General features: G+C 41.7%; 2 protein-coding genes across 9 annotated transcripts in view; both read left to right on the top strand.

The window, feature by feature from the left end:
- Positions 1-13,609, top strand: part of KPNA1 (karyopherin subunit alpha 1) — a 310,494-nt gene that overhangs the window by 182,500 nt on the left and 114,385 nt on the right. The gene's annotated exons all lie outside the window — the stretch shown is intronic.
- Positions 1-13,609, top strand: part of PARP9 (poly(ADP-ribose) polymerase family member 9) — a 36,233-nt gene that overhangs the window by 14,053 nt on the left and 8,571 nt on the right. For all 8 annotated transcript variants that reach the window (XM_055259289.2, XM_063630661.1, XM_063630658.1 and 5 more), the window contains exons 7-9: positions 4,621-4,678; positions 9,245-9,625; positions 12,988-13,127. In XM_055259289.2, coding sequence (XP_055115264.1) covers positions 4,621-4,678; positions 9,245-9,625; positions 12,988-13,127 — 579 coding nt within the window. The remainder of the gene's footprint in view (positions 1-4,620; positions 4,679-9,244; positions 9,626-12,987; positions 13,128-13,609) is intronic.

Raw genomic sequence — 13,609 nt, 5'->3', positions numbered from 1 at the left:
ACTCCAGCCTGAGCAACAAGAGTGAAACTCCATCTCAAAAAAAACAAAACAAAACAAAACAAAAAACAAAGAAGCCATGTTTACCCACTACCTAGCTTCTGTCTTTTCTTTTAATGGCACTTATTCTTCCCTCTGCTCCTTAAAGGTAAGCAACCCTGTAGTTGCAGTGTGGGGTCCTTGCCCCTCTCTCATCTCTCTCCCTTCAAGAACGCAACTGTTCTTACAACTTCTGTGAAGTCCTGTCTTCTTAGCCAATTCTCTCTCATTTCCAGTTGGATCTCTGACCGTCATCTCAAATCCAGTGTATTTAAGGCAAATTTTTTGTCTTCTCTCTCTGTCTTTTTTTTTTTTTTTAAACAGATGAGGTCTTGCTCTGTTGCCCAGGCTGGAGTGCAGTGGCACAATCGTAGCTCACTGCAGTCTTGAACTCCTGGGCTCAAATGATCCTCCCACTCCAGCCTCTTGAGTAGCAGGCGCTACAGGCACATGCTACCATGCCTGGCTAATTTTTAAAGTTTTTGTAGAAAAGCAGTCTTACTCTGTTGCCCAATCTGGTCTTGAGCTCCTGGGCTCAAGTGATCTTCCCATCTTAGCCTCCGAAAGTTCTGGGATAATAGGTGTGAGCCAATACGCCTGGCCTGTCTTCTCCTCCTCAATCAGTTTTCCCTCTAAAATCCCCATCAGTCTCAGCTTTGCCTCTCACTGGCTATATAACCTTGGGCAAGTTAGTTTACTTATCTGTGCCTCAATTTCCTCATCCTTAAAAGAGGGATACTAATTACCATCTTATGGAGCTGTTGTGAAGATGAGATGAGTTAATACAGCCGGGTGAGGTGGCTTACGCCTGTAATCCCAGCACTTTGGGAGGCCGAGGCAGGCAGATCATCTGAGGTCAGGAGTTTGAGACCAGTCTAGCTAACATGATGAAACCCCGTTTCTACTAAAAATACAAAAAATTAGCCAGGCATGGTGGCATACACCTGTAATCCCAGCTACTCGGGAGGCTGAGGCAGGAGAATCGCTTGAACCCAGGAGGCGGAGGTTGGAGTGAGCTGAGATCACATCATCGCACCCGGGCTTGGGCAACAATTGCGAAACTCCGTCTCAAAAAAAAAAAAATGAGTTAATACCTGTAAAACACTTAGAATAGTACCTAGCACAGAGTAGAAGGTTAGCTGTTATATCAACTGTAATGAGCTGTAGTTCACTGAGTGCTGAATTGTTACTAAATTCAGTGAATTGTTTATCTTTTCTTTCCAATTTCTTTAACAGCAGTGGTATGCCTGGCTAGTTTTGCCATGTCTCCAGTACTGCCCTCAAATTCAACCCATTCGTTTTTAGCTTATCTGTAGGTGACCTTGGAAGGAAATCAGCCATGGTCTAACACATTTGGGGTCCATGTGTTGGAGGGGAGCTTGTCTTATGTGTCTGAGTGCACTTCATCTCAGCTTTTTGTTTAGGTGGACAGATCAAGCTGAGTTCCTAACATGTGAATAAACTGTGATATATTCAGCATAATTAGTATATATTGCAGTGCTGTTCTGCCTTTAAAGCACCGACCATCTCTGCTTTATTCTCACTTAGCTGGCATTTTCGAGAAAGACTTTAATGATGTTAGGGAAGAATAAAAAGGAAAGGAAATAAGATACAGCAACTTAAAATAGGTTTTCAAGATATAGGTTTCTGATTCTGCCAACAGCAACATCCGAGTTTTAGTGAGACTTCTCGGCATGTGTCTGGATTTTGGATATAGAGGGCCTTGCAAGGTTTGCCTTGCAGAGAGTGGCTGCAAACATTAGTTCTCTGACTGCTCATATTCCCACCTCTTGGCCTGCTCTATGTGCATGGTTGCCATTTTATCTCTGCCTATATGGAAATGAATTTATACTTGTTCCAGCTTGCTCTTTCTTGAAGCAATATAAAAGTTCTTATTCCTTCTGCTGCCCAATTAAACACGGGGAGATTTGTAGCATTTGCTGATTTCCGTGGCTGCTTTCAAGCTGTTGATATGACATCACTGAAAACAGATTTGGAAGAGATGTTCACAGCAAGCTCTCTTGAGTCATTGTATGCCAGCTCCAGTATCCCACTGGGCCTCACCCACAGCTAACGGTGAGATGGTGGTCCATGACCCAAGGAAGTAGCTCACCTTCTGATAAAATGAATAATCCTGTCCTTCAGATGAAGTTCATCAGTTTCCCATGCAGAGGATTATCTCTAAGCCCAGATAGGTGCCCTGATCACCTCCCTGAACTATTTCTTTTTTTAATTTCCTTTTTTTTGAGACAGGATGTCGCTCTGTTGCCTGGGCTGGAGTGCAGTGGTGTGATCATAACTCCCTGAAGCCTCAACCTCCCAGGCTCAAGCAATCCTCCCATCTCAGCCTCCTGAGTAGTTGGACCTACAGGCATGCGCCACCATGCCTGGCTAATACTTTCATTTTTTGTGGAAGTGGGGTCTCATTATGTTGCCCAGGCCAATCTCAAACTCCTGGACTCAAGTAATCCTCCCACCTCAGCCTCCCAAAGTTCTGGGATTACAGACGTGAACCACCGTGCCCAGCCCCTGAACTGTTTATGAAGCACCATTTTCATACAAGAGGAATTAACCACATCTAGAAAAGAAGGTTCATTCTCTCCAACATACAAACAAAAATGTGCATGACAGTTTAAGAAAAATGGAAAGATCAACCACGGTCTAAGCGCTCCTCCAGGGACTAATAATAAAAATAGTGCCGTAGGGGGCCGGGCTTGGTGGCTCATGCCTGTAATCCCAGCACTTTGGGAGGCTGAGCTGGGCGGATCACCTGAGGTCAGGAATTTGAAACCAGCCTGGCCAACATGGTGAAACCCCAGCTCTACTAAAAATACAAAACTTAGAAGGGCATGGTGGTACATGCCTGTAATCTCAGCTCCTCGGGAGGCTGAGGCAGGAGAATCACTTGAATCGGGGAGATGGAGGTTGCAGTGACCTGAGATTGCACCACTGCACTCCAGCCAGGGCCATCTCAAAAATATATATATGTGTGTGTGTGTGTGTGTGTGTGTGTGTGTGTGTGTGTGTGTATGTATGTGTATATATATGTGTGTATGTGTGTGTGTGTGTGTATGTGTGTATATATATATATATATATATATATAGTGCCATGTATTGTGTCTGTCAGGCACTGTGCTAAGAAGGTGTCTCATTTCCTTCTCCCCTTAATCTTTTGATGAAGCCACTGTTGTTGTCTCCATTTTACAAATCCAAAAACATAACCCAGAGGTTAATATGCACACAGCTAGTTACATGGCCAAACCAAGATCAACCTTGGTGTCTGTCTGCCCTCAAAGCCTTGTTCGGAACTATTAAACAGAAACACAGAGAATGTTACATCTTTCAGTTTTGTAACTCAAACAAGAGGATTATTTTACACAGTAATTTACATTAAAAGTGAATGTTGACCATTCCTTTAGGCTCTTTTCAGCATTAACACTACATTATATCCACATGGAGGTATGTGTGCAGACATAATGTATACATCTTCTAATAAGCCCTCTAATAAACATGTATTTTCTTCCTAAATAAGTTGTAGTGAGATAAATGCATTTAATACACTTAACCTACCAAACATTATAGCTTAGCCTATCCTACCTTAAACATGTTCAGAACACTTACATTTGCCTATAGTTGGGAAAAATCGTCTAAGACAAGCCTATTTTATGAAGTGTTGCATATCTCATGTAACTTATTGAATACAGTGTTTACTCTTGTGATCACGTGGCTGACTGGGAGCTTGGCTTGCTGCCGCCACCCAGCATCACGAAAGAGCATCTTACTACATGTCCACAGCCTGGGAAAAGCTCAAGATTAAAATTTCCAAGTACAGTTTCCACTGAATGTGTATCACTTCTGCACCATCAATAAAGCCAAAAAGTCCTAAATCAAACCATTGTAAGTCAGGACCATCTGTATTGCCAATTGTATCTACTTTGAACAAGGAAGACAGTGAATACCATGGCTCCAAAAGCTAAGCGAGATGTGTTATTTCTAATAGACATTATGTTAATGGATCTGTGTTGCAATATGCACAAATCTTTGCCTATAGACTTTCATATAATAACAATTACAATAGCTACCATGTACTTAACGTTTACTATAAGCCAGGAACAACTTTAAGCACTCTATAGGAATTAACTTATATAAAACAGATTATTTTATTATTCAATTTACAGACCAAGTTTGGTGTGTATACCATTTTTTAAATGAATTTGTGTTTTATTAGTTACCTATAGTTTTCTTCTTCAGTGACATATCCACAGCTTTAGTTTAGCACAAGCAGGGCATTAAAATCTGTTGAATGAATGCACGGTTATATTTTGTCTTGGAATGTATAGTCTTCTTTATTTATATCAGATTTTGATTTCATCTCCATTTTTCCTATGCTTGTTCTTTCCGTGTTCTAATAGACTGTGGTCTACTTCTCTGGGACTTTCCTAAAGGTTGCTTTAGATTTGTGGTAGTAGGAATGGGACTGACAGGGTGGATGAGGTCAAGTGCTGTGTGTGCAGAGAGGGAGACTTTGATGACAATGGCTATCAGCCCTGCTTATGACTCTCTGCTCTGTTTTGCTTCTTGTAGGCTTTCAGTGTTGAAATGGCAAAGAGGTCCAAGATGCTGGGTTTGAACAATTACAGTGGTGAGTAAGAAATTCACAGGCCAATAAGTAGTGTCTCCCACCATTGGCTCATTCTATTCTTGATCATCTGAACTAACGGAGGGGAGAAGAAGAATAAATAAGCCAAACATATTGCATTGTGGTCCTGCTTGGATACCTGCCTACTCTATACCCTGATCATGATTCTATTCTTGCTTGGTCCAGTTTCATGATATGAAGAAAGGAAGGTTGAGTTGCAGTGGATAATCCAAGATGTGGGTGGTTGATTCATAAATAGATATCTATAATTTTTTCCCAAGTTCTGGCTTCCATAAACTGGCATTCAGTCACTCTTTCTGCTCTGAACATCTAAATAGGGTTACTTATTGTAATTACGGAAAACACATCTCAGTAATGCCAGATAAATGGGTTAACTCAGTGCTACTGAAACCCAAGTAATCACTGGGATCATGATGGAAACTTTAAAAAACAAACAAATGCAAAACCCCCAAAATATGTATTTGTCCCAACTCTACAGATGCTGATTCAGGGACTCTGGGTCTGGGCCAAGCATATCTATTTTGAATCCTCCCTAGTCAATTTTGATGCCGAGCGTTTTTTCTTTTCTTTTTGAGACAAGTTCTGGCTCTGTCACTCTGGCTGGAGTGCAGTGGCGTGATCTCAGCTCACTGCAACCTCTGCTTCACAGGCTTAAGCCATTCTCCCACCTGAGTCTCCCAGGTAGCTTGGACTACAGGCACACGCCACCACGCCCAGCTAATTTATTTTATTATTTTATTTATTTTTATTTCTTTGGTAGAGATGGGGTTTCGCCATGTTGCCCAGACTGGTCTCAAACTCCTGGGCTCAAGTGATCTGCCTGCCTTCGCCTCCCAAAATGCTGGGATTACAGGCATATAACGTCATTCTTTTAGTGGAGTTTAGGTAGACTGAGATGGAATGTTCAGTGGCCTGGCAGTGCTGGAAGTAAGGAAGGAGAGCATTAACAGTTCTGGTCTGGAACTGTGCCTTTTATGATCCTGTTTATTTATCTGTATAATGATGATAATAGCAGACATTGTGAGGGTAATAGATTATGTATGTAAAAGTATTCTATAAATTGAAAGCATTAAACAAATGCCAGGCAATAAATAATGACTGGGAAGATAGACAAACTCCCCAGTTAGCTAAGAGGAGAAAGAGATTCCTTTTGACTGGAAAAGATCAAGATGGTTCTAAGCTGGGCTTTGAGCATGGCAAGATTTCCAATGTCCAGAGAGGGTAGGGTGGGGCATCCAAGATAGAGAAAACCTACAGGAGCAAAGAAATCCAGTGCATGTTTGGGGAACCACAGGGAATCCATGGTGGGTACATAAGAGGAGTTTTAGGTGAGGATAACATAGAAAAGGAACATAAAAAGGTCTATATGTCATTAATCTGAATAATGGCGGCAAATGTCACCGTTTAATTCAGTAATTCTTGTGGACATCTGTAAAGGAATTATATAGCACAGGACAATAATTGACATAGAAATGATTAATGAAGGGACATGGCGGCTCACGCCTGTAATCCCAGCACTTTGGGAGGCCAGGGCAGGCAGATCACTTGAGGTCAGGAGTTCGAGACCAGCCTGGGCAACATGTTGAAACCCATCTCTACAAAAAATACAAAAATTAGCCAGGTGTTGTGGTGCATGCCTGTAGTCTCAGCTACTTGGGAGGTTGAGGTGGATCACCTAAGCCCGGGGAGGTCAAGGCTGCAGTGAGCCATGATCGTGCCACTGCACTCCAGCCTGGGTGACAAATAAACAAAATGATTAATGATGATGATCTCAGATTATTAAGGAAAGGTTAAACTATTTAGGAAGGGCTGGGCACGGTGGCTCACGCCTGTAATCCCAGCACTTTGGGAGGCTGAGGCGGGTGGATCACCTGAGGTCGGGAGTTCGAGACCAGCCTGACTAACATGGAGAAACCCCATCTCTGCTAAAAATACAAAATTAGCTGGGCATGGTGGCACATGTCTGTAATCCCAGCTACTCGGGAGGCTGAGGCAGGAGGATCACTTAAACGCGGGAGGTGGAGGTTGCGGTGAGCCAAGATAGCACCATTGCACTCCAGCCTGAGCAACAAGAGGGAAACTCTGTCTCAAAAAAAACAAAAAAAACAAAAAAAACAAAAACAAAAACAAAAAACGATTTAGGAAGGCAGAGAGGTGGTACATTATCATTAGAAATATTTAGTTCAGCCGGGCACAGTGGCTCATGCCTGTAATCCCAGCACTTCAGGAGGCCGAGGCAAGCAGATCACCTGAGGTCAGGAGTTCGAGACCAGTTTGGCCGACATGGTGAAACCTCATCTCTACTAAAAATACAAAAAAGAATGAGCCAGGCATGGTGGCATGTGCATGTAATCCCAACTACTCAGGAGGCTGAGGCAGGAGAATCGCTTGAACCCAGGAGGTGGAGGTTGCAGTGAGCTGAGATTGTGCCACTGCACTCCAGCTTGGGCAACAGAGGGAGACTTGGTCTCAAAAAAATAAATAAATAGATAACTCAGAGTTAAAATTCAGTGTATTTTGGTGCTAGAAGAGTTACCCTTTAGTGATCTGAACAATTTACTTATCTAGAAGAATAGTGCTCGCTTTGCTAACACATATACTAAAGTTAGAATAATAATTATTGGCCAGGTGCGGTGGCTCACACCTGTAATCCCAGCACTTTGGGAGGCCAAGGTGAGCGGATCACGAGGTCAGGAGTTCGAGACCAGCCTGGCCAACATGGTGAAACCCCATCTCTACTAAAAGTACAAAAATTAGCTGGGTGTGGTGGTAGGCGCCTGTAATCCCAGCTACTCGGGAGGCTGCAGCAGGAGAATCGTCTGAACCCAGGAGGTTGAGGTTGCAGTGAGCCGAGATTGCGCCACTACACTCCAGCCTGGGCGACAGCCTGGTGTGAACCTGGGAGGCGGAGCTTGCAGTGAGCCGAGATCGCACCACTGCACTCCAGCCTGGGCAACAGTACAGATTCCGTCTCAAAAAATAATAATAATTATTATTATTATGATTATTGGCCAGGCATGCTGACTCATGCCTGTAATCCTGGTGCTTTGGGAGGCCAAGGTGGGTGTATTGCTTGAGGCCAGGAGGACCGGCATAGTGACACCCCGTCTGTAAAAAAAAAAAAAAAAAAAAAAAAAAGAAGTAGTAGAAGGAGGAGGAGGAGAAGAAAGGGGGAGGGGGAGGGAGAGGAGAAAGGAAGAAGAGGAAGAAGAAGAAAAAGAAGTTTCTCTTGATAATAATGGATAAATGCAGTATCACTATGCATTGTTTTTATTTTCTCCTAAAAAATAATATATATAATCTCCTAGACAGAACAAGGGTTTAAAAAAAAGTATGCCTCCAATATAAAACCTGGGTTACTTCTTACTGTTGTCTAAAACCTTGGCTTTTGTCTTTTTTATCTTTACTCAGAGGAAGGCCATCCTCCCCATCTTACTTCTAGGTCTGTCCTTATACTTCTTTTGTAGCTCCCGTACCACACAACTGAGATCTCAGGAGAAAGATGCGAATTTCCACTGCTGTTCAGATATTACTCACTGGGAGGCATATGTGGGAGCACTGGAGTCAGATGCCCATACCTACCAACTTCATGGCCACCACTAACTAGTCCTATAGCCATGGGCGAGTTACTTAATGACTCTGTGAATCAGTTTCCTTGTTGGTGAGATGGGACAACTACTAGTATCTGTCTCATAAGGTTGTGAGGAATCCTGAGTAGTGGAATTACAGGTATTTCTTCCTTCCATTATATGTCAATAATTTCCCAATTTTTAAATAATAAACATGTATTATTCTTAAAATCAGAGATTCATGTTTGTTTTTTAAAAAATAATTTTGACTCTTCAAGCTCTGTGTCTTTCAGAGATGTTTGATTTTAAAACTAGTAGCAAGAGGTTAAGGAAAATCCTATTCAGCAGGAAATAATACTTAGTTAACATCCAGGGTGAGATCACAAGGTGAACTCATCTGTGAACTGACAAATGCAACATAGCAGAGGCAAGAGACAATAACGCTAATCCATTACAAGCTAAACTCTGTGTTCCCAAGGAGGCTGTAAACGATACAGGTAGACTTCCTTCATACCCAATGCAGCTTTCAGAGATAGGTACTTAATTGAAGCTGCTACTGCTGACAGTGGTGACAATATCATAGGGGTAAAACACTGGCCATGGTGTTTTGTTCTGCACTGTTTTAAAACCCACTAGTTGGCTGGGCACGTTGGCTCATGCCTGTAATCTGGCACTTTGGGAGGCCGAGGCGGGTGGATCACGAGGTCAGGATATCGAGACCATCCTGGCTAACACGGTGAAACCCCGTCTCCCTAAAAATATCAAAAATTAGCCGGGCGTGGTGGTGGGCGCCTGTAGTCCCAGCTACTCGGGAGGCTGAGGCAGGAGAATGGTGTGAACCCGGGAGGCAGAGCTTGCAGTGAGCCAAGATCGCACCACTGCACTCCAGCCTGGGCAACAGAGCAAGACTCCATCTCAAGAAAACAAAACAAAACAAAAACCGCTAGTCTTCCATGGTTGCTTATTATTGTCATTTCAGTCCCGCAGTCAACCAGAGAGGAGAAAAGAGAAAATGGGCTTGAAGCTAGATCTCCTGCCATCAATCTGATGGGATGCAACATGGAAGTGATGTGTGAGGCCCGCGCATGGATCCAAAGAATGCTGAGTCTCCAGAACCACCACATCATTGAGAATAATCATATTCTGTACCTTGGGAGAAAGGAACATGACATTTTGTCTCAGCTTCAGAAAACTTCAAGTGTCTCCATCACAGAAATGATCAGCCCAGGAAGGACAGAGTTAGAGATTGAAGGAGCCCAGGCTGACCTCATTGAGGTGGTTATGAACATTGAAGATATGCTTTGTAAAGTACAGGAGGAAATGGCAAGGAAAAAGGAGCGAGGCCTTTGGCGCTTGTTAGGTGAGTAACTTTCTATTAAGTTAGAAAGTAGGTTCTCCCCATTGTTTCTTCTTTTGAGTGTGAGCGTGTATGTATGGATGTGGGTAAGAGACAGAAGGAGAGAGGAGGGATCAAACATTCTGGTTCTTTGTTAGATCATAAACCTTCATGAGCTATTTTTTTGCTCTCTTTTGACAATCAGGGTTATTTGTGAACACATACACAAACACAATTTTATTCACTTGTAATAACCTTGATTGTCTAAGAGGCAATTACATGGAATTTTGGCAGTGGTAAAACTCAAGCCCAAGCCATGGGGAAAAGTATACATTTCTAATTCTTTAGATGCAGCACTCAAATTTAGACACATTCCATCTGATTAACTTATTTCTTTTATCAAGTTTTATTGTATTTATTTGTTACTGACAGCATTAGGAACCTTAAAATTACTTACCTTGAGCCCTCTCGCCAATGAAATTATACATTGGTAACGTGAGGTACACTCAAGTATCTCCCATTCAGTGGGGCTAAACTCATCAGGATACATGTAGGAATTTGGATCTGGAGAGATCGTTTTAACAGAGCCCTAGAGCTAACTAGGAAATTATACTATTGAAATGCCATCTTGGGGCTGGGCACGGTGGCTCATGTAATCCCAGCACTTTGGGAGGCCGAGGTGGGCGTATCACCTGAGGTCGGGAGTTCAATACCAACCTGACCAACACGAAGAAACCCTGCCTCTACAAAAAATACAAAAAAAATTAGCCGGGCATGGTGGCCCATGCTTGTAATCCCAGCTACTCAGGAGGCTGAGGCAGGAGAATCACTTGAACGCAGGAGGCGGAGGTTGCAGTGAACCAAGATCGAGCCATTGCACTCCAGCCTGGGCAACGAAAGCGAAACTCTGTCTCAAAAAAAATAAAAAATAAAAAAGAAAGAAATGCCATCTTGGGAGATAGAGATAAAGATAGATGTAGATTTCATTCAACTAATGCATATTGCACCCATGATGTGCCAAGCATTGTGCTAGGTGCAAGGACTACAGCAATAAACAAGATGGACATTGTTCCTGCTCAAAGTCTAATGGGGGACCTTGACGAGCACACAGATTAGTAATGATAGAGGAGAGCGAAAGTGCTCTGGGAGCACTGCGGAGAGGCACCTAACCCAGACTTGGGAAGTCAGGGAAGGGCTTATCACAGGTGTCATAAATGGAGAACTGGATTTATATAACAAAGAAAGAAAACAACAAGAAATATGCAAGGCCTGGATTATACAAGACCTTATAAATCACGTGAAAGAGTTCAGAGAGTTTCTTGAAACAAATAGGGAACCTTAAAGAATTTTAAGCAAAGTTAAGATCAGACTTGTGTTTTTAGAAAGATCATTGGTTATAATGTGGAGAATGGATTTAGTAAGAGGTGCAAAAATTCAGAGGCAAAATTTCAAAGGACACCTTATTTTCACCATGTGTTTGTAAAAATAATGCAGGAATAAATGGTTAGAGTGAGTGAGAGTTCGCCATAAATGTTGTATTCACATCCCACAGAAAACACAGTGGCAAAAAAAGATGGATAAAAAGAATACACACGCATAAGAACCAAGATTATGATTTTCACTTAGTTTTTGAAACATAGTGAATGTAGGTATTGAAACTGACACCAGTGTCAGCTTAGGGGAACAGGATACAAAGAAACATGGATCTCCTATAAAATTTGTGGCATTATTTTGTTAGTGTGTGTGTGTGTGTGTGTGTGTGTGTGTGTGGCATTGCTTTAAATTAACTGAAATCATAAGGTGGGCCAATTCTCCCAGTTATTGACAATTTTGAGTCATGTAAGTCCCTTGTTCTGCCGCAAGATGGCACTTTTGGTAGTTGATGACTAAGCATATTATTCCACAGAAGCCTTAGAGGTTCAGGCAAACCTGCACTGTCTTAATCAGATTAAGATCTTAATTAACAAAATGGATAATTCTGAGATGAGTTATCATTATAAGGAATATCAAATATCCATCAGAACAATAATTTTATTTTTTAAATCAAAGTTAGGCATGGCCTCTCTTTTATGCCACTCTTTTAATCCTTCCTGGTAGGCGTTTCCAACAGCAGAAGTTTATGATCTTTGGGTCCCCAGTGCCCAGCCCAGTGCCTGACATGTAGGAGGAGCTTGGCAAATGTTTGTTGAACTCAAGTAAACTGAACTCTAATATTACACCTTATAAATATGAGCCATTGCTCCCCAAAGTTAATTTACAGTCTTCTGTTGAAGTTTCTGGGCTTTGCAGCTCCTCTGCTATGGAGTTTTGTCCCTCCTACTTTCTCAGATTTACAACTTGGCTCTCTAGTGAGTTCCCCTCAATTTGTCACCTGCTTTTTGTGGTTAAATTGAGCCCATTCAATTAGATAATGAACCGGAGATTAGGTCATTTTAGTATACTTGGTCTTAAATCAAACTAAAAATAAACCAAGAGAAAACAAGTCTTTTGGTTTTCATTTGTCCACCTGTATATTTAGTCCAGTAAGGAGCTCCCTTGGACAAAAACAGGTTAAAAAAAGGATGGGAGGAAAAAAAAGAAGGAAGGAGGAAGGAAGGAAGGAAGGAAGGAAGGAAGGAAGGAAGGAAGGAAAGAAGGAAGTAAGGAAGGAAGGAAGGAGAGGGAGGGAGGGAAATGGGAGGAGGAGAAAAGAGGAAGGGAGGAAAAACAAGACATCATAGACTCTTAATCTCCAAATTTTGCTCTTCTTCATTGGGTGGTATATGAGTGATACATGTTCCAAGTATTTTGCCTTGTCAGTTACAAAAAGCATTGGTGAAAGCCAGGTTCGTAATCTTAGTTCTTTACTTACTAGGTGTGTGATATGGGGCAAGTTACTTATTTGAACTTCAATTTCTTTATTGGTAAAATTGTGTTAGTTATTTCGTAGTGGTGCTATAATGATCAAATAAGGAAGGAAACTGAAAATTTTGAAGTGTTTTACAAATGTCATGTCATTTCCCATCATTCCTTACTTAATATTTTCAAATGCCTGTCTCTTTTTGCTGATAGGCATTGGGGCTAGAAATAAAAACATTTCCTATGAGCAACACAATTATTTCTCATCATTACAGCATTGATTGTGGAGAAGCAAGTATATATTATGCTCCTTTTACTCACATCCCCTTAGCCTCATGATTCAAATCATCCAAAGACAAATTTATTACCCCTTTATTTTATCCTGACTGCTTATAGTATTATAGTTCTCCTCGCATGTCCTAAACACATGAGGCACACAATTTAAACTGGCTAATCCTTTCCTCTAAATTTCTAGAATTTGTTTCATTAAATTTCTTTTTTCCTCTCTCAGAGCATTGAAGTAAAGTTTTTGTGTTACTCGTTTTTAGGACAGTGGACTAATCAGCAACAAAAAACCCAAGACGAAATGAAAGAAAATATCATATTTCTGAAATGTCCTGTGCCTCCCACTCAAGAGCTTCTAGATCAAAAGAAACAGTTTGAAAAATGTGGTTTGCAGGTTCTAAAGGTATACCTAACAAAGGGGAGGATTTGGCTCATTTTGTTATTAATTAACTTGTTTCTGTAGCCAAAGGAAAAGCTCACCTGCTGATGATTCTAAGCTGGTGGCTCATGGACTTGGAATCCTAGGTCAGTAAGACTGAAAAGAGAGCAGGGCAGGACAGGCAGGAGGGATATAGTTGGAATCGGGGAGGTAGAAATGACATCAGGACACACAGAAGCAAAGATTCCAGATCCAGGAAGCCCGTCTTTGAGCAAAATAAAAGAAGTGGAATATCACACTGTGTTATAACTGTTTACCTATTTTTCTATCTCAGTAAATTATGAGCTTAAGAGGGCAGAGACTATGTCTACGTCAGTGAATTTTTGTTAAAGGAATTTATTAGAGAAGGGGCAGGGAATTTTGAGGAAGGAATCAAAATAGGAGAGGCTTAGAGGGAGGAGAGACTCTTTTGCAACTTTATATGAAAAGCTAATTGCATGCAAAGT

This window comes from Symphalangus syndactylus, chromosome 21 (assembly GCF_028878055.3).
Source record: "Symphalangus syndactylus isolate Jambi chromosome 21, NHGRI_mSymSyn1-v2.1_pri, whole genome shotgun sequence".
Lineage (NCBI taxonomy): Eukaryota > Metazoa > Chordata > Mammalia > Primates > Hylobatidae > Symphalangus > Symphalangus syndactylus.
The sequence above is the reverse complement of the archived record's forward strand: the minus strand, read 5'-3'. Positions and strand labels throughout refer to the sequence as shown.